The 22,918-nt window shown below is 32.1% G+C and overlaps 1 protein-coding gene across 1 annotated transcript in view; it reads left to right on the top strand.

The window, feature by feature from the left end:
* Nucleotides 1–22,918, top strand: part of LOC143048689 (intermembrane lipid transfer protein VPS13A-like) — a 153,952-nt gene that overhangs the window by 125,500 nt on the left and 5,534 nt on the right. Inside the window, exons 75-86 of the mRNA XM_076222496.1 lie at nucleotides 596–747; nucleotides 987–1,092; nucleotides 3,012–3,026; nucleotides 10,030–10,095; nucleotides 10,365–10,421; nucleotides 10,772–10,908; nucleotides 11,431–11,626; nucleotides 12,403–12,478; nucleotides 13,949–14,034; nucleotides 15,181–15,304; nucleotides 19,590–19,713; nucleotides 20,138–20,204. Of these exons, the coding sequence (XP_076078611.1) occupies nucleotides 596–747; nucleotides 987–1,092; nucleotides 3,012–3,026; nucleotides 10,030–10,095; nucleotides 10,365–10,421; nucleotides 10,772–10,908; nucleotides 11,431–11,626; nucleotides 12,403–12,478; nucleotides 13,949–14,034; nucleotides 15,181–15,304; nucleotides 19,590–19,713; nucleotides 20,138–20,204 (1,206 nt within the window). The remainder of the gene's footprint in view (nucleotides 1–595; nucleotides 748–986; nucleotides 1,093–3,011; nucleotides 3,027–10,029; nucleotides 10,096–10,364; nucleotides 10,422–10,771; nucleotides 10,909–11,430; nucleotides 11,627–12,402; nucleotides 12,479–13,948; nucleotides 14,035–15,180; nucleotides 15,305–19,589; nucleotides 19,714–20,137; nucleotides 20,205–22,918) is intronic.

Below are 22,918 nucleotides of genomic sequence, written 5' to 3'. Positions count from 1 at the left end.
AGTCAGAACACCAGACATTTATACATGCTAAAGTACACAAAGTTCAGGTATGTCTAAACCTTACATAGGAGAACTAATAAGGGTGTGTCCTCCAGGCCTGCTGTTCCATTACAGTCAGTCAGAACACCAGACATTTATACATGCTAAAGTACACAAAGTTCAGGTATGTCTAAACCCTACATGGGAGATCTAAGGAGGGTGTGTCCTCGTGGTCTACTGTTCCATTACAGTCTTTCAGAACACCAGACATTTATACATGCTAAAGTACACAAAGTTCAGGTATGTCTAAACATATCACATGTCAGTCTAAACACATGACATAAGTTCCAGCTTGCTGTACATGGATTCATTATTATTCTTTGGATACTATTTTTTTTTCAGATGAAACACAAATTCAAATGTTCAACAAATTAAAATTTGTTGTAGGTTTTGTATGCAGAGACTGGAAAATCCATCAAATCAAACATCCATTGAAATGTAATTTGTCTTCAATCCACAAAAATTGATACCCACAAATAAATCTACAGTTGGTACACACAGTCCAGTTTCATTATAAATATCTTTGTATATAACTAACCAGTTTTATAATTTACAGATAGACAATCAGCTGTTAGATGCCTATTTCCAGACAGCTCTGTATTCCTCTCCAATACCTATGTACATAGTTAAGAAGAAAGGACCCAAACCATTCTTAGAGTTTGGCATGATCAGAAGAAGAGTTCCTGAAAACAATATTGATACGTTTAGGTATAGTATATTAGTTTTTAAACTTCCACAGAGTACCGGTAGGTGGTTTACCAATTTAGTATTTGATCTTCCATAGTTTTCAATATCTGACATCCTAAGTATAACAAAAACAGACTATTCTGAATAAACCTTTTTAGTGCATAATGAAATATATCATTAAAAATAAATATTCCATATATAATCTAGTTGTATCAATATCACCAAACACTGATTGAAGTAGTCTTTTTGCTTTTTTGCAGACAGTTCCAGATAATTATGCAAGAATTAAATGTACAGTTAGACTGGGGTTTTATTGTATCCATACAAGATGTCTTCTCTTCATTGTTCCAGAAAGAACAGTCAGAGGTAAAATTATATAGGATTTTATCTGGCAAACAAATCATACCAATCATTATTCCTTAGATTTAGTTGCAGATACTGTGGATTCATTTATTTTCGTGGGTATCAATTTTCGTGGATAGTGAAAAAAAGACGTTTCAAGGTATACGTAAATTCGTGGATCGCTGATAACAGCAACAAAAAAATTCAGATACATAATTCGTTGATTTGTTTTTGATTTAGGAGATCATATAACCTCCTTGGTTTAATCAATAATAAAACAAACAAAAAAGAAGGAATTCATTGAAAAAGTTTTGAATTGTCAAAATCCTCGCTTGGTCATTTTAGGTTAAAGTGTTCACTGAAAATTTCTATTACAATAATGGACAAAGACAACTAATTATTTGTTTGTTTTACAATTTATAAATGCTTGTCGGAATTCTATAAGGCAATCAAAACTTAATGATTGAAAGCTCATTTCCCTAATCACGATATAATAAACAGTCATATAAGTAAAAGGTGTGAAAATAAATGTTCCTGTCATAAACAATATTACCTACGGGCAATATCCCCATACTTAATCCTATTGATTTTCAATCACTAGTAAACCAAAGTATGACACGGTAATTAACAACTTGCAGTTATTTTCCATGAACAGTTTTAATCAATTTCAAAAAGTAAATTATCACTGATATTCGATATATTTATTATTGATTTTATTAAAATACTTGTATCTTCTTTCAATAAAAAACATGTGTTATGTTACAATGTTTATCGCTAGTCAACACTATACTAGAACTGCATAACATAACCGTAAATAAACATCCGACTCCATACAAATTTATCAGGATTATTCTTCGTTGAATTCTTAAATTCGTGGTTCGCTGTGACCCACGAAACCCATGAAAATTTGTATACCACGAATAAAAATGAATCCACAGTAACTGTTGTTATGTTTATGTGACCTTTGTATAAATCAAGAGGTTCATACCCATGTTAAGAAAAGGAACCTATGTTATACTTACATTTCGAAATTAATTGTTAGGACTATTTAAGAATTAAAATTTCCTACCAAAAAGATTACTTCAATATTCTTTCACTTTTTGACTTGCCTTGTTGTTTAACATTTCAAAAGCACCTGCATATATTTCAGTTGATATGATATTCCAAAACATGTTTTTACTGTTTTACAAGTAAGCCAAAAAATTGATGAAAAGCCAAGAATACCTAGTGGCAGAGTTTAGGCCTTCTCTGTATAGTTGATGTCAAGTAAATATGTTCAGTATCAGCACTGGAATTTTTTCTAAACTGGGACAGTTCACAGTGGGAAAATTGGAGTTTTCACTTGTCTGTTGTATTTTATTTCTTAATATGAAAATAAGAAGATGTGGTATAATTACCAGTGAGTCAATTCTCCATCAAAGACGAAATGACATAGAAATTAATCCCATTGTCTCTGTCTGTCAACTTCTAGGATTCAAAGTATAAAAGAAACTTCAATGTGATGCATATTATTTCAAGTCGACATGATGTTATCAAAATTGTTAGGTCTTATGGTTTTCTTCCATGGCATATATTATATCTATATATATATAATTTAATTTTGGATGTAACGCGTCTTCTAATTGGCTGACATTATTTTGTTATGAGCCTGTAGACCTATAATTTAGTCATGTGACCGTGACGTCATCAACGTTTTTTCATTGTTTTCTACGGTTTAAAATGGAATTTAGAATTAAATTATAAGAAATGACTGTAATATTTTTTCTGTCTATTCGAAATAACATAAAAAAATGTGGTGCACACTGTCCAATAACCTGCTACGCGCGTTATTCAGTGTGCCCCAAATTTTTTATGTTATTTCTTCATAGACAGAAAAAATATTACAGTCATTCCTTAAATATATATTGTAAAGTGATGATGTTTAACACAAAAATTAATTTCAGGACATGTTAACAAGAGTAAGACAATTCTATAGATATGCTACACAATTCTGCTGTGATACATTAACTTCAATCATAATTCTTGTACTGTTGATTTTTGTGAATATATTAACTCTGGTTTGATGTATTTTTGATGAAATGTTTGATTTGATTATTGACAGGTGCCCTCAACCTGTCAACTTCAACAATGTTCAAATTCAGATTTCTTGACATGATAATAAAACAATACCATGGCCTTTAAGATGAAGAACAGAAAATAAACAGTCTCATGAATCAAGTTCAATTTTTCTGTATCATTATTTTTCTATCTTTTTCTGTGAATATTTATTCCTTAATACATTCTTGCATACCTATTTACCCCACCGGGTCTTTGGACCCCATGTGAGCTTATGCCATCACTTGGCGTCCGCTGTCGTCTGTCATCGTCTGTCGTCGTCATAAACTATTTAACAAATCTTCTCCTCTGAAAATACTGGGCCAAATACCTTCAAAATTTAAATAAATGTTCCTTAGGGTATCTAGTTTATAAATTGTATCAGAAGTTTTGATCCATCGACAAACATGGCTGCCTTGGCTAAAAATAGAACATAGGGGTCAAATGCAGTTTTTGGCCTATATCTAAAAAAACTAGAGCTTTTAGAGCAAATCTGACGCGGAGTAAAATGTTCAATTGGTCAAGATTATCAGACCTGAAATTTTCAGACTAATCGAACATTCCATTGTTGGGTTGCTTCATCTAAATTGGTTGTTTTAAGGAAATTTTGCAGCTTTTGGTTATTATCTTGAATATAATGGAAGATAAAGATAAACTGTAAACAGCAAAAATGGTCAGCAAAGTAAGATCTACAAATAAGTTTATAATGACCAAAATGTCAATTGACCCCTTAAGGAGTTATTGCCCTTTAAAGAAATTTTACACAAGTTGTTTATGTTTTTTAACTTTAAAAATCTTCTCAAATGAATCTAGTATAAATTTTGTATTTTATTTCCTTGTACGTCAAGAAACATAGACACTATGGTTAAATGGAACATATGGGTAAAATGCATTTATTTGCTTAAGAAGAAAAAATGTCAGATACAATTAAACTGTCAATTGTTCTTGAACAATTGAGAGGTCTTTCCTTTTTTAATGTAAAATACATGTTCAAATAGACGTAGAATGTATTGAAAAGCTTTAAAACACACTGAAAATCCTTTAAATAAGGTTAAACACACTAAATTCGCTATATGGGATATGACCTTGACCTTTGACCTTTTGACCTTTGTCAAGGTCATTAGTCCCCAATGTCATTGCTGAAGACCCCATGGGTCTAGGACCTTTGGTTATAAAGTAAAAGCTGATTTTGTGTTTTCAGAAACCTAAAACAAGGGTTATGCCCCTTATAGAAAGGTCAAATCTCTTTGGTCAAAATATAACAAAGTTGCGCCATAATGATCCAAACATTTTCCACTATTTAAAACTTCTGTAAGTATAATGGTTCCTGAGATTATCCCATAACAAGGTGTTAGGTCAAAGGTCAAGGTCAACATACAAATTTGACCTTGAGGTATTTTTCGAAAATACATAAATTGATGATGATTGGTGAAGATCCCAGGTGTCTACGACTTATGGTTTCTGAGTTTTGGTGTCCAACCGACACCGGTTAATTTCCATAGGGGCATAACCCTACCAATGAGTCGTTGAATCTTTTCGATCCAAATGTAACGAAGAACCGGGGTCAGGTCCTGAACAAATTTCACCCTTCGTTTTTTTTCTACCTATTACGGTTACGGTGTTGGAACGATAACAAGGTTTTTGGGTTTCGGAGGGATAACTCCGAACCGACAAAATATTTCGACTCACAGGGTGAGTTCAGGATAGGTATTCATGACACCGATACAAGGTATGAATATGAAAGCGACACGTCTTACGGTTAACGCGGATAAATTTGTCAAAGTTTGGCGGAAGAATAATAATAATAAATATAAATCAATTGCTTTTAAAAAGCAATTGTAAACGGTCTTCCCCCTTTGAAACATAGATTGATTTGGGGGGGGGGGTGTGTTTGTTTTGTTTGTTTGTTTGTTTGTTTGTTTGTTTGTCTGTTTGTTTGTTTCTGTAAGGGGTCTATAGTATTGTGTTACCGGAGAAGTTTCATGTTTGGTTTGGAAAGTTTTTCTTTTATTTTAGGTCCAGCGCGCGCCAGATTGAGGAGACATCACGTGACGCGGGTATATAATAACGAAAACTTAGTCTTTTTATTTCTTTTTAGGTGGGGACGTTAAACAGAGAACATCTATAGAGATGGAATGTACACAATGTAATTTCTTTTGTCCTTGCAGGAAATTGACATTTTGATCACAGTTCACCAGCAGTGCATGATTTGGATTTAATTGATTCGGTGTAACTTTAAAACACGTTTAAGGATTATTTTCTTAAAATGTATATTTTTCAGCACCAGTTTGTAACAGATAAGTTTTTCAATCCAGGAGCGGACATTTTTATTGTAGGATTTCACTGAGATTTACGGACCTAGCAAGCGATTTTTACGGCATTGCCATTTCTTTTCTCTAGGAAAAGCTTTGAGAGATATCTGCACCAAGTTTTTTTATAAACTTTTAGTACATGTATGCCCTGCTGACTGCAAATTTTGAGGTCGATTGTACTTGTAGTTTCAGAGTACATGTGGATTTTTTTTCAAAAGTGACGCAAGAACAATATTAAATTTCAATGTTTCATGAAACATGATTGATTGATCATGATTGATTGATTGATTGATTGATTGATTGATTGATTAGTTGGTTGGTTGGTTGGTTGGTTGGTTAAACGGTTAAACACGTTGGATAGGGTCAATTGAAACAGCGAAAAAGAAACAAAGATCTTGGACCCTATATTGAACACATGAGACTGAAACATGATTGATTGATCATGATCATGATTGATTGATTGATTGATTGATTGAATGATTGATTGATTAGTTGGTTGGTTGGTTGGTTGGTTAAACGGTTTAACACGTTGGATAGGGTCAATTGAAACAGCGAAAAAGAAACAAAGATCTTGGACCCTATATTAAACACATGAGACTGAAACATGATTGATTGATTGGTTGATTGATTGATTGATTGATTGATTGATTGATTAGTTGGTTGGTTGGTTGGTTGGTTGGTTAAACGGGTAAACACGTTGGATAGGGTCAATTGAAACAGCGAAAAAGAAACAAAGATCTTGGACCCTATATTAAACACATGAGACTGAAACATGATTGATTGATCATGATCATGATTGATTGATTGATTGATTGATTGAATGATTGAATGATTGATTGATTAGTTGGTTGGTTGGTTGGTTGGTTGGTTGGTTGGTTGGTTGGTTAAACGGTTTAACACGTTGGATAGGGTCAATTGAAACAGCGAAAAAGAAACAAAGATCTTGGACCCTATATTAAACACATGAGACTGAAACATGATTGATTGATTGGTTGATTGATTGATTGATTGATTGATTGATTAGTTGGTTGGTTGGTTGGTTGGTTGGTTGGTTGGTTAAACACGTTGGATAGGGTCAATTGAAACAGCGAAAAAGAAACAAAGAAGATCTTGAACCCTATGATAAACACATGAGTCGGAAACATGATTGATTGATTGGGAAACATGATTGATTGATTGATTGATCATGATCTTTATTGGTTAATTAATCATGATCATGATTGATTTGTTGGTTGGTTGGTTGGTTGGCAAACACACATAAAACTCTTCAAGTAGTGCCCCAAATCACATATGTACATGACCTTGACCTTTGACCTTGTGACCTTTGTCAAGGTCATTGCTTCACAATGTCATTTCAAAAGACCCTATGGGTCAAGGTCATTTGGTTTAAGAGTTTTGTCTTATAATGGCTTTATATAAACCATCAATGGGGATTATGTCCCTTACACAATGGTAAAACCAATACAGTCGAAATGTAACAAAGTTGCCCCTTGAGGTACCAAACATTTTTCACTATGTAAATTTTCTGTATCTATAACCATTCCAAAGTTATAGGGAAATCACAGACCAATAAAAATCTAAAATACGACCTTGACCTTTGACCTTGACCTTATTTTCATTTATTTGGACCAAGGATCTAAAATCAAAATACCCTAGGTCTCTATCACTTATGGTTTTCCAGTTTAAAACACATTTCAAAATTTCAAAAACAAAAGGGGAAATAACTCTCATATGGAATCTCCATACGGCTTCGGTCAAAATAAAACAGAACATCCTGAGGATGTAACGCGCCATTTGGAAAAATAAATTTGTCACTTTCTTATACGGTTGTGAAGATTAAGCGATAACAAGAAAAACAGTGTTCGGGGAGATAACTCTTATATGGGAAAGTGTTCGGTTAAGCAGGGTTAGTCTCAAAAGCGCATAAACTGTTCGATATCATATTTCATTTATCTAAGCGACATCTTGCGAAACAAAAAAACAGCGAAGGAAAAAAAAGTTGGCGGAAGAAAAAAAAAAATAATAATTAAAAACCAATTGTTCAGAGAACCATTGATGGTCTTTCCACCAGTTAAGACCTTTTTTTATATGAAAATTTTAAAATTTGATTTCAAATGTCAATTTTAGCGTCAAATGACAGCTTATTGAACGCTTATTCCAAAAATATATGGTTTCTATACAAAAAGATTTTGAAAATAAGTAAAATTAAGCCAAAATCAAAATTTATAATATGACCTTGACCTTTGACCTTGACCTTATTTTCATTTTTTTGAACCAAGGATCTCAAATTAAAAGACCCTAGGTCTCTATCACTTATGGTTTACCAGTTAGAAATGCATATTCATATATCAAACATAAAAGGGGGGATAACTCTCATATGGAATCTATATACGGCTTCGGTCAAAATAAAACAGAACATCCTAAGGATATAACGAGCAATTTGGAAAAATAAATTCATCGGTTTCTTATAAGGTTGCGAAGCCTTAAAGATAACAAGGAAAACAGTGTTCGGGGAGATAACTCTTATTTGGGAAAGTATTCGGTTAGGCAGAGTTGGTTTCAAAAGCGTATAAACTGTTCGATATCATATTCCAAAAATCTAAGCGACATCTTGTGAAACAAAAAAACAGCGAAGGAAAAAAATTAGGCGGAAGAAAAAAAAAAATAATCAGAAGAAATCCAATAGGTCTTTCCACGGAAAAGTGGAAAGACCTAATAATCAGAACAAAAACAATAGGTCTTTCATCCGAAAGGTGAAAGACCTAATAATAAACAGAAGAAATACAGTAAGGTCTTTCCCTTTAGTAAAAGGAAAGACCTTAATTAACATTTAAATAGCATTTTTAAGCCACTCATTAATAAATATGGAAAAGCAAAAATAATCACTGATGAAAGTTTTAAGCAAATAAATAAGAGGTGAGCAATTCAGGCTCTTGAGAGCCTCTAGTTTAAATACCAACTGCTGATTTGTATAAATGACTTTTCCAATTTTTATAAGAATGTATGATATTTGCCTGTTAACACATACGTTGAAGCATTTTCTTGTTGCATAATTCACATGAGCACAAAAGCATCACAATTTTCAATTTTCTAAAAGCACCTTACAAAATCTGACAGATATGGAATCACTGACTTGGTAAATGTAGCATATCATTAAAGCAATGAATCCAATGGTATTTTAAAATTGACAGAAAACAGAACAAGTTAATATCTTCCAGTATCCCACTACAGATTTTGGCATTAGACAAATAGAATTGGAATTTTTTTTTACAGTATTTCAAGTGTATATATATTTTGAACTGGCCAGTAAAGAAATGTACTTACAGTATAAATTCCATTTATTATATTATAACTTCTGCTCTAGCAATGAATTGTTCTATGAACTCTGCTTTGATGCTTGCTTTTTTAGCTGAAACATATTATTTTAAATCACCATTTTTTAAACTAATGTGTTGGTTTGGCTCAGATTAACCAGAATCATCATTAGAAGGGTCTATTCATTATTCATGAGTTATTTTTTTTACGATTAAAAAAAAAAACTTAAATCATGCCTGAGACATGAAGTTAAAGTAAAATCAGTACAGTTAAATTTACAATATCTTTAAACAGCCTTCTCAGTGTTTTGTCAATGTAAAAGAAAGAAATACATCTTTTCAATATTCTCTATTGATGAGCAGATTTGAGCTCTATCTATATATTGTATATTGAAACTGAAGTATTTATTTAGTTTGCAGTTTTAGTGAACATGTTTTGCAGTAGGAAAATGCATGTCATTGAAGTTGAGTTTTAACTGTTCCAGGAACTTATTTTTATTTTACCCCACATTTTGAATTAGTTAATTTTGACTTCACCAACACTGCTCATCCAATATACCTAAGACTTCACAGAAAAATTGTGCAAATAGTTTTGCACATTCTATATACATGTATTTGCAATTGTTTAAAGATTTTTTTCACATTTTGCTGGACTTGGGAAATTTTATTATCAAGCTAAATTTACAACCTTCATGTACATATTCTGTAATTTAGACACTTGTGACTATTGTTCTTGGTATGTTTAATTTTCAGTAATAAACTTATTCAGATTTGCCTAGGATTACGTTATTGATATATTTAAAAAATCAGAAAAAGTCCAGCTTTGATTTTACTAACAATAAATCTCTGCATCTTGAAAATTCAAAAATATTTTATCTGTTTAAGGTGGTACCTAACACTACAGGGAGATAACTCTGTAAAGTCAGCTTAACGTTTTAATTACGTTGTGTTGTAAAAGGAATATTAAGCTTCTCAATGATCAAAATTGGTGTTTGTCAAACTGCTATATAACCAGTGTAATTTTTCTGACAAAACGGTTGGTTTAAAATTTTTGAAATTTTTGTATTTTTGTTAAAGGGTCAAAGTAAATACTTTGACAAAATTTTATGAAAATTAAACGAGCCAAATTAATTTTAGTGAAAGTGTTGGGTACCACCTTAACAAGTGGATATTTAGCTTCTTTGTGTTATAACATTAAAATGGAAATTGATATGTTTACATTTGTTGATTTATAATTTCAGAGTGAGAGATTACGATCAGACTTGTTGATGGCTCAGAGACCCCTCCATGAAATAGCTGATGTTATGGTAAATAATAATTTAAGCAGTTTAAGATTAATTACAAGATTTGTTTCATTATGAATTATACAGGCTTCCATTATATTTAGGCAAGCGTATTTGAAGGGTAAAATTAGACATAATTGAATTTGATTTAAGATGTTATCCATGTTTTCACAAGATTGATCCCATTACTGCATAGATTTCTATGTGACGATTGTTGTAAAAAAAGTTAATTGTGAAAAACAATTAAAGACAGTGTTGGTTGTCATTACAAATGTTTTGTTTTGTCATTTCAGGCTTCCAGTCTACCAGATCGTATATTTTTTGAATTTTTCAAGATTTCCCCAATCAAGGTAATTTTGAAACATTTCTAGCATCATCATAATGGAGTGATTTCAGATTGAAATTAGTTGTGTATATGACCTTCACAAAATAGCATAATTACACTATTATCTATTAATGTTATTGATACACTAAAAAGTATATCTAAGTGAATCTTTGTTAAAAATAGTTGAAAATGTAAAAATAACAAAATCTTATATTGTGGACAATTGTTCATTGGATGAAGAGTAGTCTCATTGACACTCATATCACATCTTCGTATATCTATAAATAGGGAACTGAAAGATCGATTCACAAATTGCATCAAGAGTTGCAGAATCTTTTTCTCTTGTACTTTTCAACTCTGCTTGATATATTTTAGTTGAATGTAAGTTTCTCCTTGTCTGGAACACCTCATACTTGTGGAGAAGATCAGCCATCTTTAGCCTCAGATATAAAGGAGTTCCTAAGGAATTCAGTAGGAGCTACTTTGACTGAAATCAAAGACAATGAACTTAAGTAAGTGATTATACCTTATAAGATATATTAACATTATTAATGAGGGATACTAGAATGTGCAACTCCCATGTATACTGCTATATTAAGTACTGGACAATGGAGGAATTTTATAACATTCTATAAAGATATGAACAACAAACCCTGGAGTTAATACAAAAATAAAGAGATGTGGTATGATTGCCAAAGAGACAACCCTCCACCAGAGTTCAAATAAAGTAAACATAATCAATTATAGGCCACCATACTCCTTCAACAATAAAAAAACCCATACTATATGGGTAACTTTAAAAGCCAGGTCATAGGAGGATCCAGGGGGAGCCTTGGGTCCCTCCCACCTTTCGTGGGAACAATTTGTTTAATTATATAGGAAATCACTGAAAAGTGCCTGGAGTGGCCCCCCCCCCCTTTTAGGTCAGTCAGCAGGCCCCCCCCCCCCCCTTACAAAAAGGGAACCGCCACTGCAGGTATATTGTGCTTTATGTGTTGTTTTATTTATTTCTGATCCATCTATTATTTTGACAGAATGGTACATTTTGAACAGAAGGGATTACACATCACTAGAGATCAGATGTGGTCATTGGCCTTAGCACATTACAGACAACAGTTGATGATGCAGTTGTATGTTATCATACTGGGTCTAGATGTCCTGGGTAATCCATACGGACTGTTTAAAGATCTAACCACAGGTGTCAGTGAATTGTTTTATGAACCTGTCATGGTAAGGCATTTCTGTACCTTATTGGTAATAGATTATTCTTAGCAAAACAGTGTGTCTAACTTTTTATTTCTGTAGACATAGGGAATGATTTTTTTCTCATAATAGGTTGACTTATATAGATCCTTTATGTTTTGATGCTCCTGTCATAGCGGAGTGGGCATTAAGTTTTACCCTTGTCTGTTCATAAATCCCAAAGTTGGTTTCCTTTTTCCAACTTTAGTTTGCCTCAACCAAATGGTATGAGACTTGTACAAACCTGGCAAAATTTAGATCAAGTCCAATTTTGGGTAACGTCACTTTCACCGTTCTTCAGTTATGTCCTTTTATATCTTTATATGATAAGTCTTTATATGATATACAAGCCACATCATTGATCTGTGCCCCATAGACACATTCCATATTTATTTTACTTTAAATTCATATTGCTGTAAAGTTTTGATTTTGATTTCAATTTGTTTTATTTGAAAATAAAAAATATTGTGTATTAATTTACTCACAATTAATATCATGGAGAATCCTCTGGTTTGGTTCTTTCCTAGCTGTAAATCAGGTTAAATGAATTGAGAAAATAGACATGGGGCAATAGAGTTATATTAGGATTGATTTAACAGTTAAAAGATTAATGGAAAAGAATATATATGTAGTAAATTATTTTATGTCCAAAAAAAAAGCAGGATACATAAATTCTAAATTTGCAATTTTGTACACCTAATTATAGCGTTAAATAGGATAGAAAACAGAAAAATGAGAAGAAATTCTTACATACTATTTTACAGGATACTTTGAGAGGTGATGAGAACTTTTCAGAAAACATGGCTCGAGGATTCCAGAGTGCCATCAGCCATATCGTAGGTAAGTAAAAACACCTTATTCTAATAACACAGACATTCATATCCTTTCAATTTTATTTATAGACAAGCAGATCAATATTTTTCAAGGTAATAGGATATATAGAATTAATGAATATGAAACTATATCATATAATCCTAATAGATTTACCAGGTTCATACATGGAATCAGTATGTGTGATTTACTTTGTTCTATACATTGCAATAGCTATTGTTTTTGTCATCAATCAAGCAGCCATTAGTTGTTTTACATTTCTCATTTATAGCTTACTATACATTTTGGGTTTCATTCATTGTTAAAGGCCATACAATAACCAATAATCATTAACTTCTACATCATTCAGTCTATGGTGGAGGGTGAAGGCCAAGGCCATACAATAACCAATAATCATTAACTTCTACATCATTCAGTCTATGGTGGAGGGTGAAGGCCAAGGCCATACAATAACCAATAATCATTAACTTCTACATCATTCAGTCTATGGTGGAGGGTGAAGGCCAAGGCCATACAATAACCAATAATCATTAACTTCTACATCATTCAGTCTATGGTGGAGGGTGAAGGCCAAGGCCATACAATAACCAATAATCATTAACTTCTACATCATTCAGTCTATGGTGGAGGGTGAAGGCCAAGGCCATACAATAACCAATAATCATTAACTTCTACATCATTCAGTCTATGGTGGAGGGTGAAGGCCAAGGCCATACAATAACCAATAATCATTAACTTCTACATCATTCAGTCTATGGTGGAGGGTGAAGGCCAAGGCCATACAATAACCAATAATCATTAACTTCTACATCATTCAGTCTATGGTGGAGGGTGAAGGCCAAGGCCATACAATAACCAATAATCATTAACTTCTACATCATTCAGTCTATGGTGGAGGGTTGTCTCATTTAGCAATCATACCACGTCTTATTTTTATGAATAATTATACGCTAATATGCATTTGGCCTTCTGAATGTTTCAGTAAATAAGTGCTTTCCTTTCATAAATAATTTTTTAAATATTGTTTTACTACTCAAATAGATATAGGAAGATGTGGTGTGAGTGCCAATGAGACAACTCTCCATCCAAGTAACAATTTATAAAAGTAAACCATTATAGGCCAAGGTAAGGCCTTCAACACGGAACCTTGGTTCACAACGAACAGCAAGCTATAAAGGGCCCCAAAAATTACTAGTGTAAAACCATTCAAATGGGAAAACCAACAGTCTAATCTATATAAAAACGAGAAACGTGAAACACGTATGAATCACAGAAATAGACGACAACTACTGTACAACAGATTTCTGACTTAGGACAGGTGCAAACATTTGCAGCAGGATTTAATGGTACCAAACCTTCTCCCTTTTCTGAAACAAAAGAATAACATCACAACATAGAAGACACACTATAACATATAAATTGGAAGGCTTTACTCAATCAAAAATTACAAATTTTAATGCACTATTTTATCTTCTATAGGAGGAACATCAAATTCAGTTGCCAGGGTAACTGGGTCGCTAGGGAACGCCTTTGCATACATGTCATTTGATGAGGAATTCCAGAGAGTATGTATATTTTCTAGTATAAATTTCAGGCTCTTTTTAAAGAAAAATATTTTATTAATTATGTAATGAGAGGATGTTTTCAGTTAAAAACAGGAATTTATTTGCTGGCATTTTTTTCATATGTATGCATCACTTATCTGAGTTATGCATAATATATGAATAGTTTTGAGGAATGTTTTATGACTGAGTTACTACAGTTGACCCAATGTCAATCGGTGCATTACGTTTGCGCGCATTACCATTACATTTGCGCGCAAAAATCATTACGTTTGCGCGCAGCTTTTCATTACTATTGCGCGCATTTATTTGACAGGTAAACTCAGGTAAGCTTAGGCAATAACTCTTATTTATCTATGAATTTATTCAATTATTTTAAGTAAAAGTACCCTTTCAGTTAGACTAAATGACCTACTCACCCACGAGGAGTTAGAAGTTGGATACAAGCAGAATAAGTCGGTTGCATTATATTCTATCAATCCGGAAATTTTTATACTCATCACATACTAATGATTTTCTCCCCCGATTTGCTATCAAAAAAAAACTTCAAATGTCCGTTACTTAACAAAACTTTACAATCTAACTTACAATAAATTATTTACGAATTTTAAAGAGATCACTATTCGGGGTACTTGAGCACCCTGAAAAATTCGCAATGAAGTTACATGTATGCCTTAAGTTATAACAGAATTTATCATGCACCCTTTATATTTTGTCTTAGAATACAATATGAACAACATATGATTAAAATATATTTTAAAAGTTAATGAAATTTTATATTATTCATATTTCATTATCATGACTATATACCCTTTTTTTTAACTTAAGTTTACCTGTAAGATAAATGCGTGCAAATGTAATCAAAAGCTGCGCGCAAACGTAAAACATTTTAATCCCCAAATGCGCCCATGTCAATCCACATAAATAATGTCATGTACAATTAACTCTTACTGTGAGGTGTTAAACTAAGCATTATGACATCACAAATGTTCAAGATTTTTTTTACAGTAAATTGTGACATTGTGATTAAACCTTTACTTCTGAATTTAATATCCACAATAACAAATTCATGAAAAAAAATTAAAATTTTCTATAGACCATTGATATAATTAGTTTATTGATGAAAAACTGATTTAAATCTTCTTACAGAAAAGACAAAGAAGGCAAAACCAGCCACCAAGAGATTTACCACACAGCTTAGCTCTTGCTGGACAGGGATTCCTATCTGGTATTAAATATGGACTAACAGGAATTGTTCTAGACCCCCTACATGGTAAGTCTGAACAGGCACCCAGACCTTATAAATTAACCATGGATGGAATTCTCTGATATGAAATATAGAATGTAACAGAAATTAATCTGGATTTGATTTCACAAAAACACTTATGACTTAGGCCATGTTCACATCGGCCTAAACTCGGTTTTGTGTAAGTGTAACTCACACGTAAACTAAACACAAATACGTTCCCATTGATAAAACTCAATGTTTACGTGTAGTTTAAATCATGTTTTGTCTACATGCAGTCGATAGTCAGTGTAGGCATTGTGTAGGTTAAGTGTAGGCATTTATAACTTTAATTTTACCAAGTATATTTAAGAAAGGAATAATTTTTGAATAAAATTGATATTTTTAACAATTATTAATAAAGTTCTTTACAGAAATATTTGTCTCAACTTGATATAATTATTTGTTAAAAAAAACCTTTAGGTAGCTTTATTAACCCTTAATTAAGACTCAAAGCATCATCATTGCCGAACAAATAATTCATTTGAAAAGGTCTTCTCGAATCTAATGGACGTACACTGAAATAGTTGCCACTGGTCTTTACTTAAAAAACGATTCACTCTCAAATGCATTACTAAAAAAAGTGTGAGGTAAATTGTATTGTTTGTCTAGTATCTCAGATCCGTTTATAATAAGCTTAGAAGTAAAAAAAAAAACATCAACATCTCCCTTTTTTAAATACTCCTTGGAGAAGACATAGCATTTGAAAGAAACAGAAAAGATAAAAAATACATGTAGTGATCCTTAACATCTCAAACCTTTTTCTTTGTCTGTAAGCACACTGCTGCGGCCTACGCTTTTTAATGCATAATCGAGACATCTTTAGTATTTTCAACTACTGCAAGTCGTCAAAATGGCTTTCATAAAGGAGCAACCACTTAATTTGAAAAAGGGGGGTGGGTCCTGAGTCAGATTTGAACGTTTTTATTCAGATTTTTAGATGCCAGCAGTCAAATAACTTTTTCAATATTTAACACTGTAATTTATGGGGAAACTCTGGATTCAGAATATTTTTTTTATCAATTCTATGACCAGAATATTTTTTTTATCAAATTGGGGATCAAAATATTTTTTTTGAAAAAAAAAACATCCCCCTTTTTGAAGTCAAATGGTCGTTCTCTTACTGCTAGAAAAGTTGTTTGAAAATTTTGCATTCGGTTCTACGTAATGAACATTTAAGTGACATATAGTTTACAAGTGTCAACAAATCTTATGTACAGGTAATTAAACAAGGTTTATAGATGTGTCCAAATTTAATGTGAAACCAGTGTACATTGCATTACACTAAATGTAAACATGTTTACTGTACATGGCTTTTGGTGTGAACACGGCCTTAGATTGATATTAAGTTCATTACTTAGACCAATCTTAGTCTTACAGTGACTTGACTGTTAGTGTTGCTATCCACCAATTGCAACTCATTCAAAATTTTGACCAAATTGCAATTTGTTTTATAAAATCAAATTGTTCAACTGGTCAGAATATTGAACAAATTGTTCAGTCAAAATGTGAAAGTGCAAGGTGATAAAATAAAATATACTTACAATCCTATAAGACTTTATGGTGACTTGAGAAACACCAATACCACTCAGATTACAATTCTACCATGACAGGTAAGTTTGTATCTAGCCTATAAAATACTTATTTAGCCTTGAGAATTGAAAGGTCAGTTTATCCCATGCATACAAAAGAAGTTTACCTATGAGGGTCAGAATGGGGTTTACAGAATAGAGAATACATGTAATAGCAACAAAAAATAATAGAGAATATAGAAAATGAACATCAAAATAAAGAATAGAGAATAATTTACTGCAGTGCAAAAGTATAAAGAATAACTGTGCATAATAAAAAGGTAACTTAGGTAACTGTAAGGCATACTGATAATATAATCATGATCAATGAACATAATTGATAAATAATCTTGTAACAGAAAGACTAAATAGTAAAATCATTTTCATGAGAATTTTACAGAATGAGAGTTATTTCAAGGCTATTAAAAGAAAATGCCCTAAAACTGTAAAGAATACAGGTATTAAAAAACCCATCCAGGTCCTCATGTTATTTACCTTGTCAAAATATAGGCCACACCATTGTTATTCCAAGAATAATCTACACATCTAGTCAAACTGGTTTTAAACTAGAGATCTAGTCAAACTGGTTTGGTATAACTAACAGTTTGCTACTGCCCTAGATGTCTATTTCACACTGACCTTATGTGTTAATGCTTAGAGTACATTGTACTGTCATATTTATTGGTTTTCTGTTGGGGCATGATCTAAACCTGCAAAACAGTGGCTTGAGATTTCAATTTAAAAGGAATCAATAAAATCTTAAAAGTTTATTCTATATGAACTGATTTTAGTATAATAAATTAATATTTGGAATTTCATATCCTGATTGATGATTTTTTTTGGGACCAAGATGTTTTCTTCATTCTAATTCACATTATAATTATTTAACCTTCAATTCACATTAAAAGATAAAAAAAAAATCAGCTCTCGTTTAGAATATTTTGCAACTAAATTATAATCCTTTAGAATTTGGTGTAAACAAAAAACAAGAGAACCTGCAAGCAGAGTCTATTTCTATAAAGCCGATAGTTTTTTTATATCTGAAAAGAAAACTAACACGTAAAAAAAGGCCGAAAGTAACCCCTAAATTTCAACATTAACATATTTTGAACAATTGAATCAAGATGCACAAAGTTTAAGCATTGGTCAGAATATAGGGTTCTTTTGTACTTTAACAATATCACAATAACAATAAAGTGACCTTAATTTTGGACAAGGTAAATGGCATGAAGCCAATTTTACCAACTTCTTTTGTATGAATGGGATAAACTGACCTTTCAATTCTCAAGGCTAAATAAGTATTTTATAGGCTAGATACAAACTTACCTGTCAAGGTAGAATTGTAATCTGAGTGATATCGGTGTTTCTCAAGTCACCATAACTCCACTTTAATGATGTTATTACTAAATTTGTCTATCAATCTGTATAGTTATATTATAGCCATTACCATACTAAAGGTAAAATGTTTTATTTTGAATTGCTATAAAAATGTCCAAACTAAGCTTTTATATAGTTTTTCTTTCCAAAAGGATTTTATATTTATAAGAATCATATATCATTTAAAATAATACATCAAATATTCAGTAAAAAACGTGCGAAATAACAATATGCTATTGATAAGTTTCCTTGGGGAGATAACCTAAAATACTATTCTTTTGAATAAAGACTTTTTGAAACCAAAAAAGATTATCTCCCCTTCCTACAAACATATTGCAATTTCACAAATATTTTACTGAATATGAAATGTTTTTATTCACATAATGTGTGATTCTTATGAATATAGAATACTTTTCGAAAGAAAAACTAAAAGCTTAGTTTGGACATTTTTATAGCAATTAAAAATAAAACAGTTCACCTTTAGTATGGTAATGGCTATAATATAACTATACAGATTGATAGACTGATTTAGTAATACCATCATTAAAGTGGAGTTAAAGTCTTATAGGATTGTAAGTATGTTTTATTTTATCACCTTGCACTTTCACGACTTGACTGTGGTTTTCTACAGCAGTTGGTTCAAATTTCTGACCATTTGAACAATTTGGTTTAATAAAACAAATTGCAATTAGGTCAAAATTTTGAATGAATTGCAATTGATGGATAGCAACACTTACAGTCAAGTCACTGTAAGTTTTTTTGTGAAACCGACTCCTGGATCCCATAAAAGATCAGGTCAAGCATGTCTACAGGCCATATGTTGAATTCATACATCAACACAGAGATTTACTACACTGTCATATTTTAACTGGTTGGAGAGTCACATATTGTGCAGATCTTGAGTAAAGCCTCAGAGAATATATGACATTGGTCTTCATATTTCAGCAGGGTCTTTCATGATGAGGTAGTTTTAATGTGGCATAGTTAAGACCTGATTTGAACTCATTATCATTTGTGGTATACCAATTTTCTTGGATTTCGTGGTTAAACCTGAACCTGGGAATTTAAGGCAGTAGAAAATTTTGATATACTTCTTCGCAGACTTCGGCCAACTATGAAATCAAATTTTCCCAAAAAAACAAAATTTCACTCAATCCACAAAAGTTTGCACCCACAAAAATAAATGAATGCATAGTGTATAGTTTCATTTGATATGAAATTAATGAATTTGACTTTATTTTCATGAATTTGACTTTATATTTAGAAATAGGAGAAAGAGATGTAAGATCTGAATGAAAGTAATAAAATTTGTATTCTGTTTATAGGTGCTACAGAGGACGGGGTTGAAGGATTCTTTAAAGGAATTGGTAAAGGACTGCTAGGCTTGATAACACAGCCTATAGGAGGAGTCTTAGATCTAGTCAGCTTGGCATTTGATGGAGTTAGAAGGTCAGATATAATTATAATACCTTTTAGCCCATGTCCCTTAGTGTTATATAGGTTTGCCCTTCCATTCTCTCTTATTTCTCATTCCATTCTTCCAAGATATCATATCAACATTTTTAGCAAGCTTGCTGATAATGAAATATTTTGTGGTTTTAGATGCATATTAATGAGTGACCTCTTTAGTTCAACTTTGCATTTTGTTGTTTTGTATATCCTTTTAAAGAAGAATTGTTCTTAAATTTTATATGAAAATTCTTTCAGCATTCTCACCAATTATTTGCAGTGAAGTCAGTATTCTGCTATTTTCTTTAAAAAAAAAAAGTCATGGGCATAGCTATCATGATCTTGATTGCAAACACTAGGGGTTATGTGGTTATGATCAATTTTGTATTATTGCTTTATCAATGTAGTTTATTTTATATTTTAGAACAGCAGAAATGGATGGTGGATTTATTGTCAGAATGAGGCTGCCAAGATATGTCAATCCGTACAGGGTAAGAAAAAGTCATTCGTATGAAAAGTCAGAATGAGGCTGCTAAAAGATAACAATGCAAATGATAGCCCAAACATGTACGAACGATCCCTAAAAAATGTGCATATACTTCAGAACACAGATCAAAGCACTGACCAAATGTAGTACATATCATAAACCCTACCACAAAAGCTCTTTCAACATATATCCCATGGTTTAGTGTATGTCTTTCAAATGACATACATCATATCATTAAGGTACAGTAAACATAGGCCATACCCTAAACAAAGAGTTGAACGATACCATTAATTATTCCCTAAATGATGACATGTACCATACACCTAACAATGATGTATATCATAACCTAAGCTATACTATATACCATACGCTAAATGAAGTATGTATGGACAATCACTGAACATTGAATGAATGCTATAAAAATGTTGTCAGAATGATACCAGAACACTATACGAACAATGACTGAATGCTGTATATATATACTTGAATAGAAAAAGTGTTAGTTTTTGGAAAATGACGCAGTCATTGTTCCATAACTGCCGACCTGATTTCTCTGCCTACCGCGCTTGGTTTCGTATTTACTAATTTCAATACAAACTGGAATGTGCTTGTGTTATCATTAATATGCATGAGCATTGTGTAGTAATCAGCCAGGAACCAGTTTACAAACTAACTGGTTCCTGTTTGTATTCCACTACAGGCGAACAAAGTGTTGTAGTTTGACAGGAACCAGTCCAGAATTTTGTAAACTACAAAACGTAATCGGTTATTATCATTCCGTTTTGGTGTTTCATACCGACTTATATGGTTTGAATAAGCTTAAGACCCTTCAAACATTAATGTGATAGGTATATTAAAGACTGTTTTACAAAAGGATGAAACTGTTTTGCTTTAAAAGTCGTACTATTATGTCAGGAACCAGTCCAGAATTTTGTAAACTACAAAACGTAATCGGTTATTATCATTCCGTTTTGGTGTTTCATACCGACTTATATGGTTTGAATAAGCTTAAGACCCTTCAAACATTAATGTGATAGGTATATTTAAGACTGTTTTACAAAAGGATGAAACTGTTTTGCTTTAAAAGTCGTACTATAGTGATATATGTTATGTACGGATTTCCACTCTCACCGGTTAATTTCTTCTTTTACACGTGCTTTTGAAACTTCCTGTTTAAACATCGCAAGTTTTAAAATTGTTTTTTGAGTGAATTAAACTTATTTTAACAATCACGAAGCGTTCGGGAATCATTTCAAGCAGTTTCTTCTTCTCTTTGATGATGGAAAATAGGTTTTCTCAAGAAAATACCGCAAACGATCGCAGAGGAATTGAAACGTACAAGTCAAGTCGGCACCTGGTTAAATTCGCATCTAGTCAAATCGGCACCTATTTGACGTCAATTCGGCTTCCAATAATATTTATTATAATATTTTCTATTCAATTAATTAATAACTGTTACCAAGTACATAGTGAATATTAGGTAAACAACGAAACCAAAGTGAATATGTTGTTGTGTATAAAAGTAAACAACGAAGCTATTGTTTTAACCATTAGACAATTATTAAAATTAAATGGAAAACTATGAGTCCCTTTTAATAAATCAAACTTTCATGCCAAATAATTAGCAAATTTAAGGTGTTTTTTTTCAGTAATGTTTAAACAGCATTAAACAAACAATCCTGTAAAAGACTCAACTGGTTAAATAATGCATAAAAATATCCAATATCTCATGTATTAGTCCAAATAATAATGACGTCTGACAAGGCTATTTTATTTTTTTCTGGGACGCCTTCCTAAGACGTTCGTAGGAAGGCTTCCTAAGAAGGCGTCCCAGAAAAAAATTAACATAGCCTTGTGGTCATAGGAAGGTGTCCCAGAATAAAATTTAAAAAGCCTTGCCAGATGTAATAATTATTTGGACTACTCATATATATCATTAAAAATACACCAAAAAAATCATGTAGTTGAGAAAAATAAATACATACAAAATGTACATGAACATCCAAAAAAGTGAAAGTTAGTATTAACTCTTTTTGCTTTAAAAATTTACAACTGCATTTAAGTATTGAATGCTTTTTTTTTGTAAATTCATTGAGGTGTAAAAGCGTTGACCGAAGTACTTTTTGTATGAAGCGCGTAAGCGCTTCATTCTAAAAATGTGCACACGGTCAACACTTTTGCAACCCTATGAGGTTACAAAAAGAAACATTCAATACTTATAATTACTTTTTTTAGCTAGGATCATGAAAACACGAATTTTTTTACTTTTTTATTCAATTCATCTGTGCACTTTATTGTGGGACCACGTGTTATCATGAATGAAAAGTTTTATTGAGTGATGCAATTGCTTGAGGAATAACATGTGATGTGCAGTTAGCCAATCAGAATAAAGTATTATAATGAAACATATATCAAATGTAGTTATAACAAAATACATTACGTTGTAAGAGTTATCTCCCCAAACACTGTTTTTCTTGTGGCCACCTCTCCTTCGTAACCGTAAAAGATTTTATTTTACCAAATTGCTCGTTACATATTTAGGATAAGAATATTTGTTTGAACCATAGCTCTATGGGGACTCCATATGAGAGTTATTCCCCCTTTTTCATTTGATTCAAGCGATATGCATTTTCAACTGGTAAACCATAACTGATAGAGACCTAGGGTCTTCATGAGGTCATTGGTACTAAAAATGAAAATGAGGTCAATGTCAAAGGT

The sequence above is a fragment of the Mytilus galloprovincialis genome, chromosome 10 (genome assembly GCF_965363235.1).
Source record: "Mytilus galloprovincialis chromosome 10, xbMytGall1.hap1.1, whole genome shotgun sequence".
Taxonomy (NCBI): Eukaryota; Metazoa; Mollusca; class Bivalvia; order Mytilida; family Mytilidae; genus Mytilus; species Mytilus galloprovincialis.
Note: the sequence above shows the minus strand (reverse complement) of the source record. Positions and strands in the feature narration are given on the sequence as shown.